The following is a 26,596-nucleotide window of genomic DNA, read 5'->3' as shown; positions in this document are numbered from 1 at the left end:
GAGCGCCGCCTTCCTGTCCCTCACGCTGGACGCCAGCCTGGCCACCGCGCCGCAGTACATTGCGCTGCTCGGGTGAGTACGGCTCCCAAGGGACCCGAAATGTCCCGCCAGTGCCGGCCCCGTGGCTGTGCGGGGGAGGAAAGAGCCGAGTCCCACTCCTTCCCTCTGCCCTTCGATTGAGGCAGGATGAGCCCTGCTGTGACACCCCTGCAGCCTCCCCGGCCCCCGAGGAAACCACCCGCTGCCCTGGACTCAGCCTGGCTTCCTGCAGCTCCTTCCTCAGCTGTCACCCTTCTTCTCTGACCAGAAGCCTTTTCTTCTTCAGCTCTTCTTCCTGCTTTCCTCTCCCTGTGGCTCCCCACCTTCCCATCTCCTTCTCTTCATTCTTTTGCTGGCGGCAGACCCCTCTCATTCTTTGTGCACTGGGTTCCCTTGTGCCCTCTGTCCACATCTCCCCAGCCTTTTTTTCCTGTGTTGTGTCCCACTTTTCTTTCCCTCATGGGCCTTTCAAGACTGGACCCCTCTCAACCCCCCTCAGAAAATGCTGGTTCTTGCTTGTTGCTCTTTTTGTGACTGTGGAAAAATCAGAGAGCTGTTCTTTGTGGCAAAGGCCTCAGAAAGACCAGGGCAAGACAGTGTTTCTCACACCCTGGGTTCCTAGTTGAAATCTCTGCATTTACCTTGTGAATCACATGGAGGTGTTTTCACACCAAACAGTGCTGCTGTTGTGTGGCACTCTGAAAAGTATATACACCACCCACCCCAGTTGAGAATCACTGGGTACATCTACATATTCATTAATGAGCCTTAGATACTGCACATTTAGCTTAGTATTTCCTTAATAATAAAATACTAACTAAATGAGCAGTACCTAGAGTTACTGTGCAGTAGCGCCAGCACATAGTTATTTAGTGATGCTTACTGTGCATTAGCCTAATAACACTGCACAGTAGGCTATTATCATGGTTTTTGCCATGGCATGCTACTGGTCAGTGTTATTAGGCTAATATGCAGTAACTGTCTCATGGGAGAGAACACATTCCCCTCTCTCTGCTTTTCCTGTCTTTCGTGCATGTTGGCCACCAGAAAAAACTGCCGTGGTGTAGGGTTCTTCCTGGTTGCCTGTCTTTTTTTTTTTTTCACTCCCTGGGAATGAGATCCTGGAGCTGAGCTATTTCCTAAAAGTCTGGTACTTTCGCAGTGCAACAAGAGGAGGAGAAGGAAGTATCCTCCAACCTGTCTGAGAGAAGGTGCAGTGGCTCTGTGTTTCGGGCCTCTCTGATATTCAGCAGCAGAGTAAAAGCAGAGTAGCTAGCTGCCAATCAAAGAGCTCCTGATTCCTGCTCTGTCAGTTTTTTCTGCCACTGGAAGGAAGTTGTTAGTGGCTGTTAATCTCCTATGTGTTGTCTCATAAGGGAGATAAATAGCACCAGTGCAGATGGTGACTAGATGCTAAGGAAGTATCTCTGTTCCTCCTGTGTAGTGGCTGCTGTGCTCTGGGAACACAAGTCCTGCTTGTTACTCCAGGGAGAGGCCTGTCTGAATGCAGAAGATTTCATAGCTTAGTTTAAATGCTCTTTGAAAGCTGCAGAGTTAAACAGGTGTGAACTCCTGTGTGGACTGTCTTTGATGGTTTAAAAGGGGCTGATGTGGGTTTAGCAGAAGTCAATGCAGGGTCCATTTTTAATATCAGTTTTAAATTAAAGCAGTGCAACTTTCTTGTAGATCTAAGGCCTTTGTCTGGTCTAAGAAGATAAAAAGAGAAAACATTATATGCTGGTACCAGCATTTGAGCCTGAAATATGGGGTCTGTCGTTGCCGCCAGTTGTTAGCATTTTGGGTGGAGAAGGGAGGGGAAAACAATAACTAAATACCTTCCATTTGCAAAGAACTGTCCAAATTGTATCCATAGAATTTTGGGGGTGGAAGGGACACTGAGGGTCATCTAGTCCAATCCCCCACATCTGTGGCTACTTTTCCTTGATAGTGAGGGTTTTCCTTGGACAGCACTGCCTCACCTGCAAAATTACAACTTCCTACATGTGCCAGTTCAGTGATGTAGGGGCAGCTTGTTACATGACATGGTAGCAGAGTATGGATATGGGGATGCTGTAGCCAACCCAGGCAGTGTGTGAATGGGTGGGCATAGAAGGAGACAAAGAGGAACGCAGGGGTGGGGAATTATTTGGGCCAGAGGGCCACTTAGGGAGTTTGAGGTGAGCTGTTGCAGGCTGTCAGCATCTGCTCCCACCACAACAGCTCACCAAAACTCTCTAAGTAGCTTCACCCCAGGGCCCAGCCCTACACTGTCACCACCTGGTGATCCCAAGGTCTCCATGGAGATTGGTCGGGGACCACATGGGCAGAGCACACAGATGGGATGGGACCATGGATGGGTGGGGAGCAGTGTCAGAGGGTGGGACTGGCAGGCAGGACTGGGATCAGGATCACCGTGGTGACAGTGTGGGGCCAGAGCCTGGGACAGAGCCGCAATCTGCTCCCAGCATGCCCCTGTCTGTGGAACTAGCACCTGTCGCAGGGACATGCAGGCAGCATGTGGCAGCTCTGTTCTAGGCCCCTACCCCATGGTGTCACAGTCCCCTGATCCTGGCCCCAGCCCCACCGACCCATCCTGCTCCTGGGTGCTGCTCCTTGCCCATCCCTGGCCCCATTCCATCCACCCAGCTACACGCCCTGCCCACATGTGTCCTGGGTCAGTCTTCACGGAGACCCCACACACCCACTCCATCCAGTACCTCCAACAGTAGGTATGAGGCAAATGGGATGGGGTGCCTGGGCAGTGGAGTTGGGTCCAGCATGGCAGCATAAACTGGCAGCAGCAGCTGGAAGGAGCTGCTGCTTCAGAGGCTGCAGGGAAGCAAGCCCAGCTGCCATGCCACCCCAGCCCTGCTGCATCCCTGGAGACAGTGGTACTGGCTGCATGCACCATGACCCAGGCTGCTCTCTGCACCTGGGTCAGGTGGTGCCGAGGGACCTTCTGCAGGCCGGACAAAATCCCTTTAAAAGCCAAATCTGGTCTGCAGGCTGTATTTTGCCCACCTCTGTAGTAACATGACTTAGGATATAAAAGGGAATGGGAACATGTTCTGCCCTTGAGGCCATGTGCTGCGAAGTGCGGATCTGGATCTGAATGTCCCTGGTATTTAGATCCAAGGATCTGGTTCAGACTCCATCTCTACAAATAAGACTGGTTTGCTGGATTGTGATGAGGATTTTTGTTCAGTTTCTCCATGTTCCCTCCCACAGCAATCGCAAGCTGCGCACTTTAGCCAAAGGATTGTCTCCAGGCTTGTTGAGGTTTGGTGGCACCAAGACAGACTTCCTGATCTTTGACCCAACAAAGGATTCGACTTTAGAAGAGAGAGAGCTTTGGGAACTGCAGGGAAATCAAGGTAAAATGGAAGGTGTGGAGAAGCATGTTTAACCAACAACCAATCTTTGACTTAGTTAAAGGCTGCACTCTGAAGCCCACTGCAAATACAGCAAAAACATGGCAGCAGCATTCAGAATTCACCAGTGATTCATGATTCCAGTCCAGGCTTAAATATCAGTAACTGGACTGATGTTCGTGAATCTGTCTCAAGTTCTTCAGGACTCAGTTCCTATTGCTGGAGAGAAAAGCACATGCAAGTAGGGCCTGCTGTAACTACACCAGAAGGCTGAAGGAACCAATTCCTATAACTGGGAGAGTGGTACACAGAATTAAAAAGAAACAGTCAGATGAGAGAAAAGAGATTATTCTGCCTGAACACTGACTAGGCTAGGAGGCTAATGCTGCACAATTTGGGGTCCCATTCGTTACATTTAAATATGGCAGGTCTGAGAGCTAAGATATTGGTGGCTTGTTCGAGTGCCAAGCTTTGGCCTCTAATATATTTCTTTGAGAAGATGCATAGCTCCTTAAAGTGGGTTTTACAGTGGAGAGCCTTGACAAATGGTAATATCCAAGGGTGCTGGTAAGTGTTAAATATGAAGTCAAACGTTCCTTTCAATCCTATATGTTTTCTTGCAGCAAACATCCTCTCCTGTTTTCAGTATGATGGCATCAGTGTGTGGTTTATGATCTTAGATGTGTAAAAATAAGTAAATAAATAAATACAAATTTAATGCTATGTGAAGGCAATAGTGAGGATTTCCAGAACTGCTATCAGGGCCATTTCATGTGGGATCATGTTAGACATGATCAGGCAGGAACAGGCAGTTCCTGTTGCATGGAGCAGGAAATGTTGCTTTTATCTATGTCATGCAATGACAATGGGTAATGACAGGTCTTCCTGTATTGAGGGTTTTTCTATTTATTTGTGTGGTGCAGTACATCTAGGGGCTGCAGTTCATAAGGTCTTTAGAACAAGGCCTCCTAAAACTTAAACATTAACAAAAGTTTACCAAATTATGCTGCCTGTTATCTAAACCCACTATATCCCAAGGCAGGCATTTTGGACTTCCCACAGACAGACTTTGCACATGCTTAAGTACTTTTTTTAATTGGGTCTGTAGTGGGGAATATTGCTCGATCCAGTAAAATGCTTGCAATCTGTAAAAGCACAAAAAAGCCTGCAGTGTACCTAAGTGGGGTGACCAGAGCAGCAACCCTCGGTGCTGCCTTGCAGGAGGGGAATAGCCGCACTAGGCTGATCACTAGGCCTGTGCGAGTTGGCAGCGATCCAATCCGGCTTCAGATCCGACCACTTCGGATGGCCATGATCCGATCTGGAGCTCCAGACTGGGTTTCCACCTCAATCCAGCCGAAGCAGCTCTGAAGCTTTGGAGTCACCTCGGAGATCCAGCCATAGGATATAATGGGGAATCAATGAAATATCTATAACTTTGTTGTTTTTTGTTTAATTTGGAGGAAACATGCAGGGATGATAGCCTCTGCTGAGAGCATAAACCCTGCCAAGTTTCAAGAAGATTGGTATAGGGGTTTGGGAGAAACTGCACCCCAAATTCTTAAAAGCCAAACTCATGTCATGGCTGTGTGTTCCAACACAGGGGGGTCAAAACTGCAGGGTGGTAGCTCTTACAGAGGCCACAAAGCCTGCCAGGTTTTAAGGAGATCAGTGCAGGGGCTTGGGAGGAACTGCACCCTAAGCTGTGGGCAAGCAAAACTCGTGCCATGGGTGACACTGCGTGTGTTAAGGTGCAGCAGGGTGACAGCTGCAGGGATGCTGGCCCCTGCTGAGGCCACAACGCCTGCCAACTGTCGAGGAGATCGGTGCTGGGGGGTTCTGGGGCCCTGCACCTCTGGCTGCTGACAGACAAAACTCATGCCAAGACTCTCTCTGTCTTGGGCCAGTTGATTGTTTGTATGGATTGTTTCCTGTCCTTAGCCTGGTTTTGTAGGTGCTAATTGATGCTGGTTAAGTCCTTATGTAGTAGCTAGGTTCTGTGTATTAAGTTCCTAGTCCCTGTGTGAATCATGATAGATTGATTGGTAACTGGTAACACAATAGCTTAGCAGCCAGGCCTGCAGCAGTGTCTCCCCTCCCTGCCCCAAGACAGACACAGTCAGTCCCACAGCACACATGGCACCAGTTTTGCTTGTCTGCAGCTTGAGGGGCAGTTCCCCCCAAACCCCTGCACTGATCTTCTTGAAACTTGGCAGGATTTGTGGCCTCAGTAAGAGCTACCACCCCTGCAGTTTTCACCCCACTATGTTGTAACGCCTAGACGTGACATGAGTTTGGCTTTCACGAATTTGGGGTGCAGTTCCCCACAAACCCCTAAACCAATCTTCTTGAACCTTGGCAGACCTCATGCTCTCTGCAGAGTATACCACCCCTGAAAATTTCATCCAAATTGGACAAAAAGCAACGTTATAGATATTTTATTGTTTCCCCATTATACCCTATGGTCGGATCTCCAACGCAGCTCCGAAGCTCTTCGGAAGCTCCGAACCGCTTCAGGAAGCCTAACAAGGCCAGCACTTTGACCTGGATGTGCTGCTTTGGACCCCAAAGCATCCGAAGTGTCTCCGGATCCAAAGTTCTGTCTGAAGCCTCGCACAGCCCTACTGATCACACTTCTGCAATCAGTACTAGCCTTTGCTACCCTGAGTATCACATGGCTGCCCCAGGTGCAGAGCTGCTCAGCTATGCCCACTGAAAGAGCTACCACTCTAGGGCTACATCCACCACTAAAGACTGAATATTGTTGGATTATGAAGCAGACATCTCATGTGGCTCGTTTCATTTAAGCAGGATTGGGTTGATTCTTCCCATCCATTTCTCAAATGGTTAATATGGTAGGAGCAATCAGTCTACAAAAATGCCTGTATGATCAGCTCTGTACAAACTAGCTGTCTGTCTTTATGTGGACTCTGATCTTCTATTTACTATAGCCTAAAAAAACACTATGAAAAGTTTATTACTTGGCTCACTCATGGTTGTTTTTTTTGTACTACAGATATTTGTGGAGTAAGTTCCACTCCTTTTGCTTTGGAAGAACAACTGCTAATTCAGTGGCCCATCCAGGAGAAATTAATCCTTGAGGAACAGTATTGGAAAAAACACAACACCACCACCATTACAAGTAAGATGTTTGACTCCTGAGCTGCAATTTGCAATAAAAGATTGGAAACTGATTTGTGTTTCACAGCAAAATTTTCAGAAGTACTTAAGTCTCATTTTCAAAAAGCATTTAAGATCCTTATTGTTACTGAAAATCATTGGAACACCCACACCTTTCAAGCATTTCTGAACATGTTACTCTTAGTCCATGTTTTTCTATTTCATATTTAACATGATTGCCAATTCCAACAGGATTTGAGAAGGTGTTTGGCATTTTCCAGGAAAAGGCCTTCTGTGTTCACAGGGCAGGACCCTGTGATTCATGTGCCATGTGCACCTACAGCAATAAAGAAAATAATAATTGCAGGCATTAGGCTGCACTCTGTTCTAGGTTAATTAGTACTTTAGGCCTTCGAAGAAAAAAGTTTTATTATTCCCTTCCTTTTCTTACAGGAAGTACACTGGACATTCTCTACAACTTTGCCAATTGTTCAGAATTTCAGCTGGTCTTTGGACTTAATGCCTTGCTGCGGAAAGGCAACTCTCAGTGGGATAGTTCGAATGCTCAGTTACTCTTGGATTACTGTGCTTCCCAGAAGTACAACATGTCCTGGGAACTTGGGAACGGTAAGTGACAGGTCTGAGGTATGTGTATGTGTGTTAAGGAAATCAGAGCCATAAGTATATCTTCTACCTGAATGGCACAACATTTCAGAAAACTCTTTGATGTGCAAACCCAGTTCAAGAGTGACAGATTTGTTACGCCTGTGTCTTAATCTCTTTTGCCAGCTGACCTGTAAAACCATAATTCAAATGTGTTTCAGATTGTTTTACAAGTAGAAACAGGATGGATCACAATTTGGGGCTTTCCAGATACCGTGTAATGGCATTTAGGGCCTAGAGATTGTTGGATGCTGATAACTGCTCTCTGTTAGGGAGGAGAAGGCAGGGAAACAAATATTGCTGAGGTTAGAAATATGGTCATTGCCAGAGAGGGAGGGGGAGCATCCCTGGTAGTGGGTAATAAGAAAGAACACAGGTTTGGGAATGGGGGAGCTAGAGGTAGACTATGTTAGGAAAGAGTAGTAGAAGAAGCTTAGTTCAGGTGGCAAGACAGTGAGAAGTAGTGGAGGATAGCAGCGGTCTCTGAGGAAAGAATTAATGGGAGAGGATGGTGGAGGTTCTTTGGAGCCAAGAAGATAGAGGGAGATAGCAAGCCAGGAAGTGAAAGAGAACAAGGAGGGTGCTAGCTAGATCAGGCTGGGATAACCACTATCATGTGGCAGTTGACATTAATTTTCAGGGCACCATAACCTATTCAAGAACTGATTCTGTACAGCGTAAGTAAAAATAAAATGGTGTTTTATTGGTGAAAAGAAATGGTAGGAGACTCACTGCTTAATTTGTACAACATCAGTTCATTTTTTGTACAGCACTTAGGGATGAAGTGTGCTAGAGAAGTGCAGATGATTTTTCTTATATATTTAAAATAATTCAGGCAGAGCACTGGAGAAGATACTAGCTGTGATAAGCCTTTGATGGTAGGGAGTGGTCTTCTGAAGTTGCTACGGTCCTTTTTTTCCTGACATTTCATGTTGCTTTGTAGCTTATCTAGTATCTGCTTTTTGCATTTAGCACCCTGTAAGTTGGTCAGTTATTACTGCTGTGCAAATTTTGACCCAATCATTACACATTTCTTTTGGAAGCCTACTAAGAAGAGTCTGTGTGTATGCATTTCTTCCAGAGCCAAACAGCTTCAGGAAAAAGTCTGGCATGTATATTGATGGCTTCCAACTAGGACAAGACTTTGTTCATCTACGCCACCTTCTGAGTAATTATAGTTTCTACAGGAATTCAAAACTGTATGGCCCTGATGTTGGTCAGCCACGGAAGAATACTCAGAAGTTGTTGAGGAGGTAAGAAAGCAGAAAACAGGCATAAGCTTGATAAGATAGGGCAGGAAACTGAACAAAGGCTGTAGGAGTTGGGTCTGAGAATGCTGAAGGTGTTAAAGACGACACTGAAAGAATGAGATGCCATTGAGAATTCATTTGTTCTTAGTTTTGGAAAAGAATCAGTTCTGCCCTCACAGTGTGTAACTGAAACCCAAACTGCATGCAAGAGACGAAGCGTCAGCTCTTAATGTCATTTAGCCCAGTTCCACTGCTGCAGGTAATATCTAAATCAGCTGAGGATCCATCCCTGCAACGTAGCAGAGTTTCACTAACCTGCACACCTTGCAGTTGGTGATATAGTACCAAAAGTAACAATAGCATAAGTAGGAGTATACTATATACATTAAGTTGTAGGCATCAACTTGAGGGAAGGAAGAAGATTAAGGGATAAGGCACAAAGAATGTTTATTGAATTGAAATGGGAAAGTCTAAATCATCCAGAAAAAAATTATCACTTAGCATAGGTTAGTAGCATTCCAGTGTACCAGAGAGAGAATTCTGGAGGGATTTTTAATATCTTCCTCACTCAAAAAAGTTCAAATCTACTTCTAACACATTCAGCTTAAATAAAAGTTGTAACTTGTGGCCTGTACCTCAGGATCTCCAAGAACCACACAAACATTAGGTAAACCGTTCAACAGTTCACTGAGTACCATTTTATAGATGAGCTAAACTAAGGCCCAGGAAGGGTAAGTGACTTGTCCAAGATCACTTAGCAAGTCGTTATCAGAACTAGAATTTGAATCTAGATGTTCCTGGCTTTAAGGCCTAGAGTCTAGATGCTGCTGTTTGACTGCATTAAAGACATGTTTGTTGTCACTATCAGCCCTTCATTCACAGTATTATCTGCTTTTCTCTATCAATATTCAGTATGTTTAACATAGTAATGAAACTCTGCTCTTTACTTTCAGCTTTCTGAAATCAGGAGGGAAAGTAATTGATTCTGTCACTTGGCATCAGTAAGTACAAAATATGTGTCCGGTTGCTTTTATAATTGACATAGCTTTTTTTTTTTTAACGGTAATTTTAAAATATAATAAGGGCAAAGGCAGAGTAAAACAAAATCAGTTTATGTAGAGTTGTCCCAAAGACAAGGTTTGCAGTTCACAAGACATTTAGTTTTTGCAACATTTCCCATGAACTAGATCATGGGTGGGCAATCTTCAGCCTATGGACCATATTAGGCTGCTGGAATCTTTAGATCTGGCCCATGGACACAGGTCTTTGGTAGCATTCAGTATGGTGGCTTTGGCTGCAGGTGCTCTCCCCTTGCCACTGAGGAAACAAGCAGCAGCAGTGGCGGGGTCCTAGCATCCCCCTTGCTGTCCACCTTCAGCGTGGAATGAGTCATTCCACCTTTCAGCTGAAAAAGATGTTCCATAGATCCTGTGCTGCTCAGTGCAATTGTTCTTGTGGGTTGATGATTGACTTTGCCAGTTTCATAGAGGAGCTGTGCTGAACTCCAGGGATCTAGACACTGAAGCAGGAATCCAAACAAGTTCACTCAGAACTCTGCCTTGCATTTGGCAAGATTTTACTGAACCCAGCAGGTTTTGAATAAAATGTTATGGGCTCAATAAGCTGTCATTTTCTTAAGATATTGTCTGAAAATTTTCCAACCACCTCTACCTGTAGACAGCTGCTGTTCAAAATGCATGCAGTCAATATGGCATATTGTCTCCCTCTGGTGGGGAGGTCACATGCAGAGCTAATAAGCCTGCTTACAAAGTGGGTCTCCCAGCTCAAGCAGTAGAAAATAGTGCTTTTAGAACCAGAATTTCTATGTAAGAGCCACACTTATGACATCTTCCCTACAGCTGATGCACTCACAGCTGATGCACTCACAGTGAGTTAACAGTATTTTCATTTTAATAAAAGGAACAACAAAACAAAATGGACAGGGTCCAGTTGCACTGAGGACTGGACAGAGGGTCCTGCTGGCCTCAGCTCCCCCACCCCAGTCCCTGCAAGAGGCAGAACAGCAGCAGCATGGTACGTTAGGTGGTGGCACTCCATCCCAACCCCTTCCTCCTCAGTCCCCATCATTCTTGACAGGCAATTGGCTAGTTATAGATTAAAATACATCATATACTAAAAATCAAACATCTACTATAACATTTTAATTTGATTTTTTAAATTATTTTTGTCCTGATTTATGTTTTTTAGAGTATTGTGTATAGAGGTAATTGCATAATAGCTCAAAATAAAGTCTTGCTTTTGTATATTGTGTTGGGGGTGGGGTGGTGGGATATATGGTGTGTGGGTGGGGGTTAAGGGGCATGTGGCCAGTGTGTGGTATCTACCCAAGTGCTATACATGTGGGGGGTCTGCTCAAGTGCTAGGTCCTGGGAGATGGCCAGGGATGCGGGGAGGAAGGGAGGGGGCAGAAGGCACATGCAGCACAGCTCACCTGGGTGATGTGGTGCAGGTACAGTCCACCCCCACCCTCCATCCAGCCCACGGCTGCCCCCACAGTGCTCCACTTGGGGTTGAGCTCTGCCCACTCCCACCCGGGGCAACCTGCATTGCACTCTTGACTGCATCTTCCCATGGCCCTCGTCCTGGCCCTAGCCAGCACATGCAGATTGCTAGTGAGGCTGCTTCTGGTGTGGCTGCAGCTGCCCAGATACTGCTTGCCCAGTACACATCCCCATGGACACCACCCTTCCCCATGCTACCTGATGCCTGGAGTGGTGCAGCAGGGGCAGGAGGAGAAGCCACTGGAGGAGGGAAAAGCCAAGCTGTACCAGTGTGGCTGCAGCTGCACTGACAGCAGCCCTGCTAGGAAACTGTGTGCTTTGGCCCTGGCCAGCAGATTGGAGCTCAGCACAGGCTGCCCCAGGCAGGAGTGGGCAGGACTTGACCCCATGGAGGGTGCATGGGGCCAGCCAGGCCAGATCCATTCAGTAGGAGGGCTAGATCAGGCCTGTGGGCCATATTTAGCCCACCCTTGGTCTAAAGACTCCTGTGTTTCAGAATGGTTCAAGCAATACTTTCAAGTCTACCGGCTTTGCCTTGGAGAAGGAAGGGTGGCATATGTAGGTAAAAGTAAGAAAAGAGTGCTAAAATGTCAGAAAGAATTTAATTGCCACTTGTCTTGGAACAGTAATGGTTTATTTTTGCATATGTAAGCCCTGACTATATGACATCTTTTTGTAGTGACTTTGCCTGATGAGTTTTGATGATGTTTCTCCATAGTGCCAGACTGCCAGAAAGGATTTCTATCTCTCTCCATCTAAGATGCTAGTTTTTTCTTTTCTTTTTTGTCTTGCTGATGCAGACCATACCCTTCCTGTGCCTGCCTGTCCTACCTCCTTCCAATGCTGTACAAGTGGCTTCCCAGCTGTCTTACCTTCTTTCTCCTTGGTCTTAAATAAAGAATGCAATCAAAAAAGAATTTTTTTTTAAATACAAGGATTGTCTAATAGACTGCTTGGAATGCAAAGCTATCATCCTTTCAAGGTTCACTTATAAATGAAAATCTGTGGCCATGCAGATCCTAGAAAGGCAGGATTTTATCATTCTAAACATAGTCAACAGTCAGCATATTGTGGCATAGTGTACATATGTACATACATACATAGTGTACATAAAGCCCTAGGTGATTGCTACAAGTCTGGTCTGAGAGGGACAGGAGTATGAAGTGTCATCACAAAGAGGGGTCTTTCATCTTGGTTTGATGAAGGTACTGAATACATTTTTCAAATTATCACAGGTCATTAGGCATTTTCTTCTGACCAAAACAATGGTACAATATTTCTGTCTTGGAGGATTTCAGGTGGGGTTTTTCACATTTAGAAAAACCCAATAAAACCTATACAAGGAGCAGCAGTCTAGCTTGTCTCAAAATTCAGCAATCCTACAGAAATTTCACAACATATGTTTTCCTGCTGGGTGGTGAGAAAGAAACCATTCACATGTAAAAGGACAGTAACTTCTCAGGCTTAACTGGGGTAAACCACTATAACTAAGTACAGAGTCAAGAAGCTTGAGGCTGAATCTTCGCAGGTTAGCCTAAGCTGCATAGATTGAACCAATTAGAAAGTAAATAGACATTTGTTTTTGATTCCAGAAATGCAGCCACATGCCTGCAGTGCCCAAGGCCAGAAGGCTGCGGGTGTCAGAGCAAACATTTCTGCTAGGCTGGAGCTTGAGCCAAGGCTAATCTGCCCACCCTACAAGGGGGCGGGTATTTGCAGGGAGGTGCAAAGCATTCAAGGATGCTGGGGGACTGTGAGTTAACTTGAATCTTGAGGAAAACTGGGACAGAAATTCAATAAACCAATTTAACCAAATCAGTTAAGTCTGATACTACATTCATCCGGGTTTGTCTTAAACCAGTTGCAACCATTTTGAAAATGGTTTATGTGCATTGAATTTCTATTGTGTTACATTTTTAGCTGGTTTCTGATCACTTGTGCTGGTTTATGTGTTATTTCTGTCCCTAGCCAATTAGACTGAAAGTGCAAGCTGCTCTACAAAAATGGCAGTTCCCAATTAGACACATCAGAAACGAGGTTCTTCTATGACAGGGGCGGGCAATTATTTTGGACAGAGGGCGGCTTACTGAGTTTCAGCAAGCCATCAAGGTCTGCATGACAGGAAGCCCAGGGCAGATTAATGTTAATTTTCTAAATTTTTTAGGAGCCCCATGGGCCAGATAGAATGGCCTGGTGGGGCGCATCTGGCCCCCAGGCCACATTTTGCCCACCCCTGCTCTATGATACCAGAGGTTTATGAATGGCCTTGCATTATTACAGCTGTAGAACCGTACAAACAGTAACATGATTGTGAGAGGGACATTAGATGGAAAAAAAACATCATTTGCAGGTCAGGGAAATTTACCTGTTGTCCTATTTAACTGAAAATATCAGTTGTCATGGGGACTGAAGCACCATCGCTTGCCTGCAATTAGATGGACATGATTACTTTTAGGAACAGAATAGTGCCAGTGAAAGCTATGTCTATAGAAGGTGAGGGTTCTGGGCATGTAGAAGTGTAGGGAGCAAACAAGAAGGTAACTGATAATTTTAGAGAAATGTTGTCTCTGAACATAGGACATAGCATGACTCGGAAGAGTGGGGTTTAGTCTTAGTTTAAAAAGGCCAACCCTGAGCATCGCTGCGAGCCTCAATGATTCATGCTCTGGTCTGTTTCAGTGTCATTCCACAAGCCCCACAGTCACCATCTAGCATGCCTGCTCTATCTTGCAGTAAGTGAAAGCTAAACCGAGGTAGTTGACCCCTGAATGAAACAACTCCTTAGTTACCACAAATCAGTTTCCACTTAGCATGAGCTAGAGCAGACACAGGAAACAGTTAACATGGAGCAGCGAATGCATGGTAATTCCCACCCCCCTCCCAACCCTGGATCTTCTTAATCAGTTTAATTTATTTGTCTGCCATACCCTGAGAATCTTGCAAACATTAATGAGGCTGTAGACCAGAGGTGGGCAATTATTTGGGGTGGTGGGCCATTTAACAAGGTTTGGTGAGCTTTCATGGGCCACATGGGTAGCCCCACCTCTTGACAATTGCCCTGCCCCTTGATTGCCACCTTGGGACTGGAAGTCCCGTCTCTAACCCCTGACCTTTAGCACTGGACTTTTACCCTCCCCTTGTCCCCCCAATACTCCTTTTTGGAGGGAAGGGTTGCCATCTTAGAACCACAAGGGAAAAAGCAAATCATACACTAAAAGTCAAACACTGACTATAACATATTTTAATTTTTTTACAAAAAATATTATTGTCATTTGTGTTTGCATAGTGTATATAGAGGTGATTGCATAATAACTCAAAAATAAATTCTTAGTCTTGTATATTGTGGGTGGTGTATGTGTGTGTGTGAGTGGTGGGGGGGTTTGTGAGGGAGTGAGGCTGTGTATGTGTGGGGCACAGGGTATGTTCAGGGGGGTGTATATGTGGTAGGGTGTGGAGACAGGATTTGGGTGTGTAGCACTTGTGGGGTATGGGGGGGTGAGGACCCTCCCAACACTCCCCCTATGACACAGCAGAAGATGTTGGGCGCTCAGGGCTCTGGTGCCCAGCACAGGTGCTGGTGCCTGGCAGTGCACTGCTCTGGCCAGCGCTGCACATCATGGTAAGAAGTGCAGCTGCCAGGCAATGTCTATTGCCGGCACTCCTCACTGCACATGCGCAGCCCCCACATTTGTGCTGCATGGGAGGGAAGCCCCATGAACTGGAGCCAGCTGCCTTTCCTGCCTCCATGACCCATGTCAGTGCAGGGGCTGTGTGCGTGTGGCAGGGAGCAACAGCAATAGAGATGGACCAGCGGGGGCTGCATTTCTCACCTCAATGTGCAGTGCTGGCCGGAGCCGAGCATCAGTCCCCCACACGCCCCCGCCTGCTGCTGTTGCTGCTGCCTGTGGGGGCTGCACAGCATGGGGAATTTGGGGGGAACCCCACAACTCCCTCACACCCACACACTCTCCACCCAACTCCAGGCTGCCACTACCCTCTAGGCACTGACTCTACACTGCAGCCAGCCCCACACTCCACACTCCTGATGTAAAAATTACGGTTCATTTCTTTTGGAGGCTCACGAATAATAATTCCTCAGGCAGACATTATTAGCAACACAAAGGGTATATTTGCAAATAGGGTCAGAGTGGAGACAAAAGACCACTCTGCCCCCGAGGAAACCTCTCAGCTGGCTTTTATCTTCTTCTCCTGGGCACGTGTGCAGAAACAGGAACTCTTACAACTCATTTCCGGTTCATACAAACATACATGAAATGACGTCACGTCGTCCGTCGCATGTGCATTATAATTAACTACTTAAGTATGCGGGGCGGATAGGCATATATGCATTAGCTAATTACGCATGCTTAGAAAGCTCTCCAGGTTACCAAAAGTTCAAATCCTCTCTCTCTCAAGGACACAGTCATTTGAATTACAGCTTCTGTAATCTGCATGAGAAAGCAGAGGGAGGCTTGGGGGGAGTATAGGAAAAAGATAGTAAATTTGCCAAGAGGGGAGGGATGTCCTTGGTGGTGTTTCTTTTTATCAGGTACGAGATACAAACTGTGCAGTTCTAACAACACTCTATTCATTATACATTTTTAATAATATTTCTAACACTCCCACATAGCTACAGCTCCACCCCCACCTCCACCGCTTCCTTACCTGCTGCCTGGAGCAAGTGGGATGCTAGGGAAGCCAACCAGGTCCCCTGCAGCAGCAGCCCTGCCTGGAAGCTGCCTGCTGGCCAGGCCGGGCCCTTCCACCTGCAGTAGTGAGAGTGGGGTGCAATAGGGTATGTTAAGGGCATGTGTATACGTGGGTGCCTTGCTCCCACCCCCATGGGCGGAAGAGCAGGGTGGGGTACAATTCATTGGTGGATGATGCAGGCTGGGCGAAAGTGCCTGGCAGGCCGGCAACCGTATTTTGCCTGCCTCTGATTTATAGAGTAGTGACATTGTTTTGAAATGTTGATGTTTGGATATATAATGCCTAATTCAGGAAAGCTCTTAAAAACATGTTCAACTTTCAGTATATACTTGATCGTGCTTGACTTCAGTAGAATCTAAGTAGATGAATAGAGGTGCTCTTCTGGGTCAACGTCTATTGTTGAGGTCATTACCAGGATGATGTTATGCATAATATGATATAATCTTGTGCTAATATTGTATAATATGCCATATTACTAATTTTAATTTAATTAAAAAGAAATAACTATGTTGTTAGGTTTTATAAAATCCAGAGAAATAATGCAAATTGAGACTAATAAAAACTCTTCAGTAAATAATACCTCACTACATACAGCAAATCTGTCATGATGGAAATTTAGCAACTGCATCGAAAAGGGATTTTGATACAAAACACACCTGCAGCAGAGAGCATTGCTGGAATATTTTAGAGCGGTCAGGTCCAGTGTGAGTGGCAGAAACCCTTTTTAGGAAATGTGGTATTGGTTTTGTAATTTAAAATTAACCAGCACATTTCAAGACCCATGGGAAGCCCTAGGGGCCAGAAGACGTGGCTTTGTCAGCCAGCAGTTGAGCAGCACTTCCCTAAGACCTTGATCTCCCAACCCACAGTTGGATACATCTGACTTGAACCTCACTTCAGCTGATGGCAGGGAAAGCCATTGCCCAGGTATCCGTCTTCTGGGTGTGTAACCATCCCAGTGACCCCAAGATCAGCAAAGTCCTTCAGAAAAAAAATGGAAGTTAGAACCTCTGCTTCCAAAGCCTAATAGCACCAACAATTTGGAGGGTTTTTTTTCTGTTTATCATCATAAAGGACTTAGACACACTTTTTTTTAGTAAACTAGATAATTTGGGATCCTGGTTCTTTTTTTTAAAGCTTTGTTTTTTATAAGTGTAGGATTTTTCAGTCACTCATGGCCAGTGATCAGTGTGCTCTCACGGATGCAAATTCAAACTGCAACCATGAAAGCTTGTGGTTTGCACAGTTTGAGCTTATGAATACTTGAAAAGCACATGAGGGAAAGGAGGCAGGGAATGTTAAATTTAAGGTTGCAAGAAAAGCCTGAAGTCATGTGAATAAATGCACTATGTAACAAAGCTTTTTAGATCACATTTTATTTTCTTGGCTGCTTCATTTACTTTTGCTCTCTTGGGGGTGTCTTAACTTTTCAGTTACTACGTAAATGGCCGAACTGCTACCAGAAAGGATTTCTTGAGCCCTGAAGTGCTGGATACCTTTATTACAGCAATAAACAATGTTTTTCAGGTACAGTGTTTTGTTACAATGTCCTCACACTTAGATCCAATACTGAGTGTAGATTAGAATAGGATAAACTAGCAGTTAATTTAAGCAATCTAAGAGATTGTTCTCATTGTAAATAATGTAACAAATATTAACAATGCTAACAACATCTGATCCTATGGGAAATATTTTGATGGAAGGTGAATCGTCATTTAACCATAAGGCTGGAGAGAGTATACACTACAGAAATGAAAACAGATGGATTTGCCCATGCCGTCACAGCCTCAGAGATGGAATTTCTGGGTGGATTCTGTCATTTTTACATGAAGTAGTATCTCATTTACAATGTATTCCTGCTGACTTCAGTAGGATGGCATGCAGAGTAAGATGCCACATAGCGTGAGTAAGGACATTTTTTATGTTCCATTTTCTGCATCTGGTCACCAGATCTTCCCTGGAGCTGTGCTTCATTCAACCTGAGCTTGCTAGGAAAAACCTCTGAAATTCATACAACTTACCCAGAGACCTGACTGGATCTGATTGATTTAGGGAGACCCATGGGTTTACTTATTTACTTTTCTTTATCCTAACAATATGACATTCTCTAGATTGTTGATGGAACTGTTCCTGGCAAAAAAGTTTGGTTAGGAGAAACAAGTTCAGCCTATGGAGGTGGAGCACCCAGACTGTCTAATGCGTATGTTGCTGGCTTTATGTAAGTAGAACAGCATGCATTTACTCTTTTCCAAGGTGGTTCTGGGAGACCTGCTTACAGCTCTACCTTTAAAGGCATATCAGCAACATTCTTCCTGACTAAGTAGGAATGGTTGTTGGTTTCTCTGAAGCCTAGTAACATTCATGCATTTACAGATCTAAGTTCATTGCTCTTAAGCCATCCATTTCCCATGGCCTGAAGCTGTTACTCCAAAATGCATCTGTGAGATTTAAGCATAAAGGATAGCCAAATATGCAGTAGTTTGTAACTTCTGGCTAGAAAAATAGGTTTCTCAGTCTTCTGAATAGGTAAAAAAGCAGGACTAAGTAAGTGCAGTCCATAGAGGATGGCATGGCCTTTGTACCTTTCTTTAGAGTAGCAGATTGGGTTTAGAACTGGAAGCATGACCCACAAAAACTATGGCTGCCAGCATCCAATGAAATTGGAGAAGTAATTCTGGTAAAGTCCCAAACTTCAGTTGTAACTTGTGTCCCATCCACTTGTGATGCCAACATAGGATCAGTTGACAAGTTTGAAAAGACCCGTACAATAAGATGTTCTTTTTTCTTTCTTTTACCCAGACTAATCTCAAAACAACTAACCATGTTGGTATTTAAATTGTCCCTAACAGATTTCAGAGTTAAAACTTCACTGAAATGACTGGAATACTCAGACCTTTAATTTATCTGTCTGCAAACTCAGAAAGACACCACACTATTGTTTGGTTCATATTATTGAAGGTTATCTTGGCAACCAAAAAACGTCTAGGGAATTTAATTGTCAAATGAAAGTCAACTGCTAGAATTAAATATAACCTGAGCATCTGATAGTCCACCTCAATCTGCCTGTGCTGAACTCAAGATCATATAGTAACTCCTTAGCTCCACCAGTTGCCTTTGTTAATGCAAAAGAGGAAAATGGCTTGGGAGTTCAAGGAAACAGTACAGTTAAACCAGGTAGCTAGTCAGAATCCAATCCAAAATGCTTCTCCAGGGATGCTTCTCCAGTTCCTGATTTTTTTATTTTTTTATTTTGTTGCACAGTGTTTTGTTGGAGTCGGCATTGTCTCATTTTTCTTATTTCTGCCGTACGCAGAAGTCAAAAAATAATTTAATCTACATAATTTAGTCTAGATCAACAGGTATTTTTCTACATATTTTAGGACTGTTTGCATTAATGTTTAGCTTATCTGTCTTTCTCTTCTCCTGCAGGTGGCTGGACAAATTAGGACTGTCAGCTAAATTGGGAATTGATGTGGTGATGAGACAGGTATTCTTTGGAGCAGGAACCTATCACCTGGTGGATCAGAATTTTGAACCCTTGCCTGTAAGTATACAATAATATTAGTTTGATAACAACTTCATATATGTATATTTACATGCTGGCTAAAGCTGATGTACAGGCAGAGGTCAGCTATTATAACAACCTGGCAAGAGCTGCAAATACTGAAAGGTACTCACAGACATGTATCCTTCTGTCTAAAATCAATTAAGTTCTGAGTATGGATCAAATGCGCTATAGCAAAGCAACCTCTAGCAAAAAATGTTGAGAGAGTCTTTGAGCCTTAGCAGTAGAGATGAGCCTGAGAGAAATCTGATCATGGTCCAAACTTTCCAGACTCATGAGGATTTTGTTTAGTGTTTTTAGTTTGGGTATTTTTTGGGCGAGTGATTTTTTTTTCCCAAAAGTTGTGATGAGACATCACTGTTTAGCTCTTTTAACTATGAGCTAACAACATAATATTATTTAAGTACAAAGCAAGCTTTTATCACAGCGAAAACCAATGTACTTTTTTCTTTCCTATATCACAAAGAGAACATGTGTTATTTGGAACAGTGTTTTGTTCTGATGAAACATTTTCTGCATTATAGCTTCTGTTGGTTTTGTCTAAATAAGCAGCTACACTTAGGTGAGGGAGTAACACTTCCCTGCCTTTTTCTTCCCTTTTCTCCACATGTGGTCCCCACCCAAGTTGTGGCTATTACAGATTCCAGGAAACAGGGCTGATACAGCAAATAGTGTCTCTAGCTACAGTGCTGTTCTTTGTGTTCTCATCAGAGTGGCAAGGCTGCAGGTGGAGGAGGAGTTTCTTTAATCTGAAATAAAAGTAATCAAAATGAAAAGCCACTGCTTGTTCCTGGGTACAAAAAACATTAACAAAAAATAACAGTCTTCACAAGTGCTCTCAAGGCTGCTCAACCCCATGTGAGACCAAACCATTGGATTTTGGAGTGTAGCCAGAGTGCTTCTTACAAGTTCAAGAGCTGCAGAATTGGAACTGGCAAGTGGGCTATGGAAGCAGTGGGAAATGTATACAACCATAAGCAAACCCATCTCTTTGGGTTTGCTGGTGAGTTACCCAGCAGAGCAGTGAAGCTTGTCCACGTCCTTTGCTCTGAAAATCAGACAGTGTCCAGGGTCCAGCAGAAATATGAAAATAAAGACAGTTTCTAGGACAGCTAGAAGCTTTTAAGCTTTGATGTGGTCCTCATATGGTGTGGGTATGGTCAAGGAAATGATACTGCAAAAAAACAGAACTTATCAGCTCTGCGTTGTTTTCCAAGCCATATCTAGTAAGTTGAACCAAAGACCAGGTTTTTCCTGTTGCTAGCACTACAGTGCTCTCTTGTGGCAGACAGAAAGTTGAACTCATCAATAAAAAACTGAGTGTAAAAAGAACAGTTCAACAATATAAAGACACAGTTATGATCTTGCCTGTTTTTTGCCTTAGTGTAATTGCCGTGATTTCTGTGAGGTTGCTCTGGGCTTGCAAAAATGTGCACCTTCAGGATAGAATCCCTGATATTTATTGAAAGGCCACTTTAGCAGTGAAGAATGTAAATGGTTAAAGCTGTTTTAAAGGCTTAAGTATCGCCAGGCACACGTGGAGCCAAACATCGGTTGTTTCTTTCCAATGCTGAGGACAGCTCAATCCATATCGATTTCAGTGGAAGCTCAAGGTGCTTAGTGCCTTGTAGGAAGTACCCAGCATTTTTCAGAATCAAATCTTCCATCTCCCTCTTGAACAGCTTTGTATCGCCTTCTCACAAGCACAGTGACTCTAAACACACTATATGAATGCATTCATTTTACAGTTCAGGGTTAGAATTTGCTTCTCTTTCCCATTTTTTGTGAATTGAACAAATTGTACATGAAAGATCCAATTTTAATCTCTTATCAGGTGATAAAAGGCAAACATGAGAGTATCATAAAAGTGGAATTCATATTTTAGGGGCAGTGAAAGTTGTTGGTGCTTACTGAGAAACCCTTCAGCCCAGGGAGTGCACTCAGCCTTCTAGCGTTTTTACTTGGATTCACTTTTAAGCAAACACAGCCTATATCATTACATTCTTCTTTATCTACCATTGCACCAGTGGGTGCAGCTGGACTTGTTTGAAAGGACTGGTAGTATTTGCATTTTAGAGTGTTCACATTCCAGTAATTTGATGGGGATGGCGCACTCACTGCACTATCACTGTAGCCAGCATACAGCAAATCAGAAGTGTGCTTTGGGGCTAAACTGCATTTTCAGCCTGAGACTTCACACCCAGCAGGGCTCAACATTCAGTATTTGACAGTGAATCCTGTATACCTGAATATAACAAATTATAAGGTGATAAGGGGGGAAATGGATATGATCATCCATGCTTGTTTGTACTTGTTTCATGCAAATCGGGCACAGCCCTCAGGATCTTGGCTGATTGTCAGGCTCAGATTTTGAATGTTAAAGAAAATGGTATCATTTCACAAGAGCACCTCAGGGTATTATTTTACTCTGATCTTGACAGCTAATTTGCCAGACTGGATTTTTTTTTTGTGCAACACAGGATTACTGGCTTTCCCTGCTATACAAGAAGCTGGTTGGCACCAAAGTCCTGCACGTTGGCCTGAAGGGGGCAGACCAGAAGAAGCTTCGGGTATACCTTCATTGCACAAACTACCACCAGTAAGCATTTAAACACAACACCCAGGACAAAGGACTACTTGGAAAGCAAAGGCCCCATTGCAGTACAAGCCCATGGGAAACCATGAAAACATGGCAATAGCCCACAATAGGCTTTGCAATAGGCTGCAAATGTTCTGCATTCACACAGTGTAACATGGAGATTTGTGAGGGAAATTTTTAAAACATTAGAGACTTTCTGACGAAATGTTAAAATGAGCAGGTCATGTGAATTGCTATCCAAAATTACCTAAGAAAGGAGGGATTGGCTTGTGGTAAAAAACAATGGGTGACCTGGGTTTGTTTTTTGCCTTGTAATAATCTCCCTGAATGGCCTTAGGAAACTACCAAAACTCTCTGTTCCTCAGTCCCCAATTTTTAGAATGGGAACATTTCTTTCCTTCCAGCCCTGGCCTGTCTTGTCTGTAGAATCTTCCCCAGTATGAGAAAGGAGACCTGCATTAGTACAGAGCCTTGCACAGTGGGGCTCTAGTGGCAGGGGAAGCCTGTAGGTGTTAAAAATGGTAATGATGCCACCCACCATTGGATCCTTCTACAGTGGAAGGATTTCCTTTTTATCTCCCTGCCATCCATCACAGTTCCTCAGCAGACTAGGCAAGGAGCTGGCTCTGCAGCCAGAGCTGCTGATTCAGTTGCTCCCTCCCTGCAAGGACCTCTATTCCAGGAAACTATGAGCCCTAACAGGGAGCAGCTCAGCAGTATGCTGTGGGGAAAGTACAGATAGCCACAAGGAATCATTTGTCACCACTTCAGGCTGTGGAAGCACATGTGCTCTGGTGCTGAGGGGACAGACTCTGCCCAGTTAGGGAGGAACTTTCTTCACAATTCTGTAACTTCACTTTAAGAGCTGGTCATAAATATGCCCTCTCTCTTACCTTTCAGCCCCAAGTACAAAGAAGGAGATGTTACACTGTTTGTTTTAAACCTCTACAATATCACAAAGCGCTTGCAGCTACCTTATTACTTATCTAATAAACACATAGATGAATACCTTTTACTACCTCATGGGAAAGATAACATATTTTCAAGGTAAGAAGACATAATTTTCTGTTGTTGTAAAAAGTACCCCAACTCACAAGTAGGTGGCCTGTAACCAGGTCTCTATGAGTCTCTAAATACAAAGCATAAATACTCCAACAACCTCTCTCTTTACAGATCTATTCAGTTGAATGGTCACGTCTTAAGGATGGTGGATGATAAAACACTGCCAACACTTAACGAGAAACCCCTCAGTCCAGGAAGCATGCTCGGCCTTCCAGCTTTTTCATATGGGTTTTATGTCATAAAGAATGCCAAAGCTACTGCTTGCATTTAAATGTTATGCACACACTCCCAGGGGGTTTATAATAGCAGTGTGGCTAGAATTAAGGTTTGATAGTAAGGAGCTGGCAAGATTCTGGCAATCTTGATGCAAATCTGTTGGTGGCAACAGCACAACCTGAGGGAGGAGAAGGCATAAATTTAAACTGTGTATGGTGTGTGCAAGGAATATGTTTATGTTGAGCCTCAAGAACTTTATTTCCAGGGGGAAGAGGTTGATTTTTCCTTCTCTTTGTCTCTAAGAGGTACATTTACAACCATTCTTTCATTCTGTATGCCTCTGCCACAAGAGTTACCTTGCATCTGCAGATCTCCCAGCCAGAGACTTAAAAGGTCCCTCATCTTCTAGTTCTTATAAATATGTAAGCACAGTTTTTATAGCAGCACTGTTTTTTCCCTTACAAAAGATGGGGTTAGTGTGTTTCTGATTATACCTCAATGTCTTCATTGCATGGTTTCTTCAGTGCCTACGAAATGTGACAAAGCAGGAGGCAATTGTGGGGACTATGAATTATGAGCTCTGATCATTGGGATCTCTGATTAGTTGGTAGTCATGTAGGGAGCAAAGAGAGGAGAAAACACGCTCCATGGCAAAATAAGGAAAAGTTTTATATGAAGAAGGAGATGGAAGCAGAGTTGGGGAGAATGCAGAAAATGAGAAAGAAGGAAATTAGGTCCACTAAAAGCATAGCTAAAGGAACAGGGGAAGAGGCATACTTCTTTCCCCTTATTTGATTCCTGGCATAACTCAGATCATCTGAAATTGGGTGAAAATGACTGTTGCCCACTGATTTCCACTGAGTTATGGCAAACTACATCAGCTGGGGCTCTAGTCCTGCATATTCAGAACATAATCAAAGCTCTTGAATAAATAAACTTGTCGTCTTGTCAACATACTCAATACTCAGTATCAGTTTTAAAGACACTTCATCTCATAGAGAGAGAAAAGAATCCCGCAACATAGTAGTCTTTTCCAGTATCCTAATGATCGCTAGTGCCTGACTGAGTGCTCATTAAGGTTATAGATACAGCAAGAATAAAAAGCTGTATCCATTTTAGCCTGTACTCATTTTTCAGACTTAAAAACCCCATAATCTTTCTGTAACTCCATCAGAAAAAAGGGTCTCCTGTATAAAGGTCCCTGATGTCACTGAGTTATGATCGGTTTGGCAGTCCCTGTTTTTTGTCCTTGAAGAGGAAGAGGAATAGACAGTCTGAGCCAAAGCCCAAAATCACTGGAAAAACTTTGGTGAGGGACCAGGCTCAGAATAACTACGTAGCATTCCATGGCCCTAGGAGAAAGGTGATTTCTCCCAAACAGACCCATGAGCCAGCTTCATAGTTACAAAATTCAGGAAACCAATACAGATTTTTTGGGCCACCAGAAGTGAATTGCAGCTGGACCCTTCTCTTGGCAAACTTTCATACCATTTTTTTTCTCATTTCAATCTATTACATTTTTCTTTATACACACAACTTTCACCTCTGCACAATTCCTATCCACAAGAACTACTTATTCCTTCATAAATAAATGCAAATTTATAATCTCAAATCTGTGAGGTACCTGAAGACACAACTGCTGTCTCTGATAAACTCGTATTTGTATCTATATGACATCCACTTATTTGTGCTTATTTTGAAGTGCATTGGGGAAAAGTACCACATAGCTCTATTTTGTTTTTCAGAATTTGAAAGGACACTATTGAGTAGATAAGGCACCAAATCTGAGTATTGTTTTTTAGAACTTTAAAACATACAATTTAAAGATATTTATTTATAAAGTATCATTTAACATTTTCAGGGAAAACAGATGATTTGTGTTTAATTTTTTTCACAGCAATGTTTTCAACCACAAAATTGCAGAATTGTGCTAATACACACATATGAGGAAGTAAAATGGGCTATAAATCAAATGAAACATTTCTTTTCATTATTCAAGTTTAATTGCTGAAGTAAGTAGACAGCATAAGTGACTGTTGACAACTAAATTAGATCAGTAAATTTCTTAATTTTAAGAACTAAAGTGTTGAAACTAAGTGATTCAATTTGGTTTTAGCCTGATTGTCTTTTTAAACTGTTTTTTAAAAAGCCAAGACAGTCAACACTGTTTTTAATATTTGTATGTGACTTTTTATATTTGCACATTTTTAATAAAGTAATTTATATTACAGTTTGGTAATTCCATTTTTAAGTGACTTGTTTTTAGCATATGGTCGGTCATGAGAGGAACCTGACAGTTGAATTTCTTCCTTTCCATTTAGGCTATATCAAGCAGTCTTTTTGTGGTTTCCTATAAGTGCCTGGTAGACAAAACCTTGAATGATGCAACCTTTTTTGATTACATTTTTTTGTGGAACATGACAAGACACTACTTTACAAACACTTATCTTACCATTTAAATCACAAGGGATATAATATTATAGAGGCAAAGATTGTGGGAAGGCATTAAAAGGAATTAATAATTTAAAGACTTATTTCCCATATCTTCAAAAAATGAGCCATGGTGACAGTTTGGGTTTATTTCCTCATGTAACTACCATTATGGACCAATAACTGGTGATATTTAGAACCTGGATAATGCTTTTCAACTTGAAAATACAAACGTGTTACTATATGTTATAAGTTGGCTTGGTGGGATTCGATTTTTATTGGTAAACATTTATAAATGTTGATCTCACCTCATACTCGCAGACCAATGAAAAAAAATGTTTTCAGGTCTCCTTTTGGAAGGCTGCATAACTCAGAGCAAAAAGATTTTATGCACAGCATTAGTTTATGTATATAAAACCACAAAGGTCTATTTACACTAGAATTGATAAGAGTTTGGCCATGAATTTAAACTGCAGCCCAAGCAGGCTTTAGTCACATATACAGTAATCTTTTCCTCTTATTAACTGTAATCTTCAACAAGCCTTTAATACTTTTGAATAGTCAAGACTATAAAGGTGCATTTTTTATTAGATACACTAATGCTTCTGCATGATGAATCATACAGTAATGGGACTTATCCTCAGATCAACCTGAAGAAAAATAATCTGTTATATCTGTGTCTATAGAGCTATTTCTATATCTATAGATGCCGATGTAGATGGAGCTCAATAAAATATTGGAACTCCTCCTGTAACATCTCTTTTACATAATATTAAGTTGTAATTAAGCTTGTGATTGAAGAATTTATTCCAATTTGCTACACCTGGAGTTTCACGATATCAAATTTCAGTAACTGTGGATTCCACAAATGGTTCGATTGCACCTCTCTTGGTAAATTTTTCTGTTTCTCCAGTTTTTCCTATTAGGCTAGCTTTCATGGATTAAAGTTAATTGTGTTCAATTTTTGTGAGGTCTGGTGTGCTGGAAAGGGAGGGAAGCTGTGTCATAAAATACCAGTGACCCTCCTTATGACTAGTGTCAGGAGTACA

The 26,596-nt window shown here is 43.1% G+C and overlaps 1 protein-coding gene across 1 annotated transcript in view; it reads left to right on the top strand.

Moving 5' to 3' along the window:
- HPSE (heparanase) overlaps positions 1–25,356 on the top strand; it is a 26,043-nt gene extending 687 nt beyond the window's left edge. Inside the window, exons 3-14 of the mRNA XM_019552632.1 lie at positions 2–72; positions 3,268–3,413; positions 6,427–6,552; positions 6,984–7,157; positions 8,275–8,446; positions 9,397–9,444; positions 17,109–17,202; positions 17,787–17,893; positions 19,105–19,219; positions 21,721–21,839; positions 22,740–22,886; positions 23,013–25,356. Coding sequence (XP_019408177.1) covers positions 2–72; positions 3,268–3,413; positions 6,427–6,552; positions 6,984–7,157; positions 8,275–8,446; positions 9,397–9,444; positions 17,109–17,202; positions 17,787–17,893; positions 19,105–19,219; positions 21,721–21,839; positions 22,740–22,886; positions 23,013–23,172 — 1,479 coding nt within the window. The 3' untranslated portion in view covers positions 23,173–25,356. The remainder of the gene's footprint in view (position 1; positions 73–3,267; positions 3,414–6,426; positions 6,553–6,983; positions 7,158–8,274; positions 8,447–9,396; positions 9,445–17,108; positions 17,203–17,786; positions 17,894–19,104; positions 19,220–21,720; positions 21,840–22,739; positions 22,887–23,012) is intronic.
- The last annotated feature ends 1,240 nt before the right edge of the window (positions 25,357–26,596 follow it).

Source organism: Crocodylus porosus, unplaced genomic scaffold (genome assembly GCF_001723895.1).
Source record: "Crocodylus porosus isolate Cpor-Errol unplaced genomic scaffold, CroPor_comp1, whole genome shotgun sequence".
Lineage (NCBI taxonomy): Eukaryota > Metazoa > Chordata > Crocodylia > Crocodylidae > Crocodylus > Crocodylus porosus.
The sequence above is the reverse complement of the archived record's forward strand: the minus strand, read 5'-3'. Positions and strand labels throughout refer to the sequence as shown.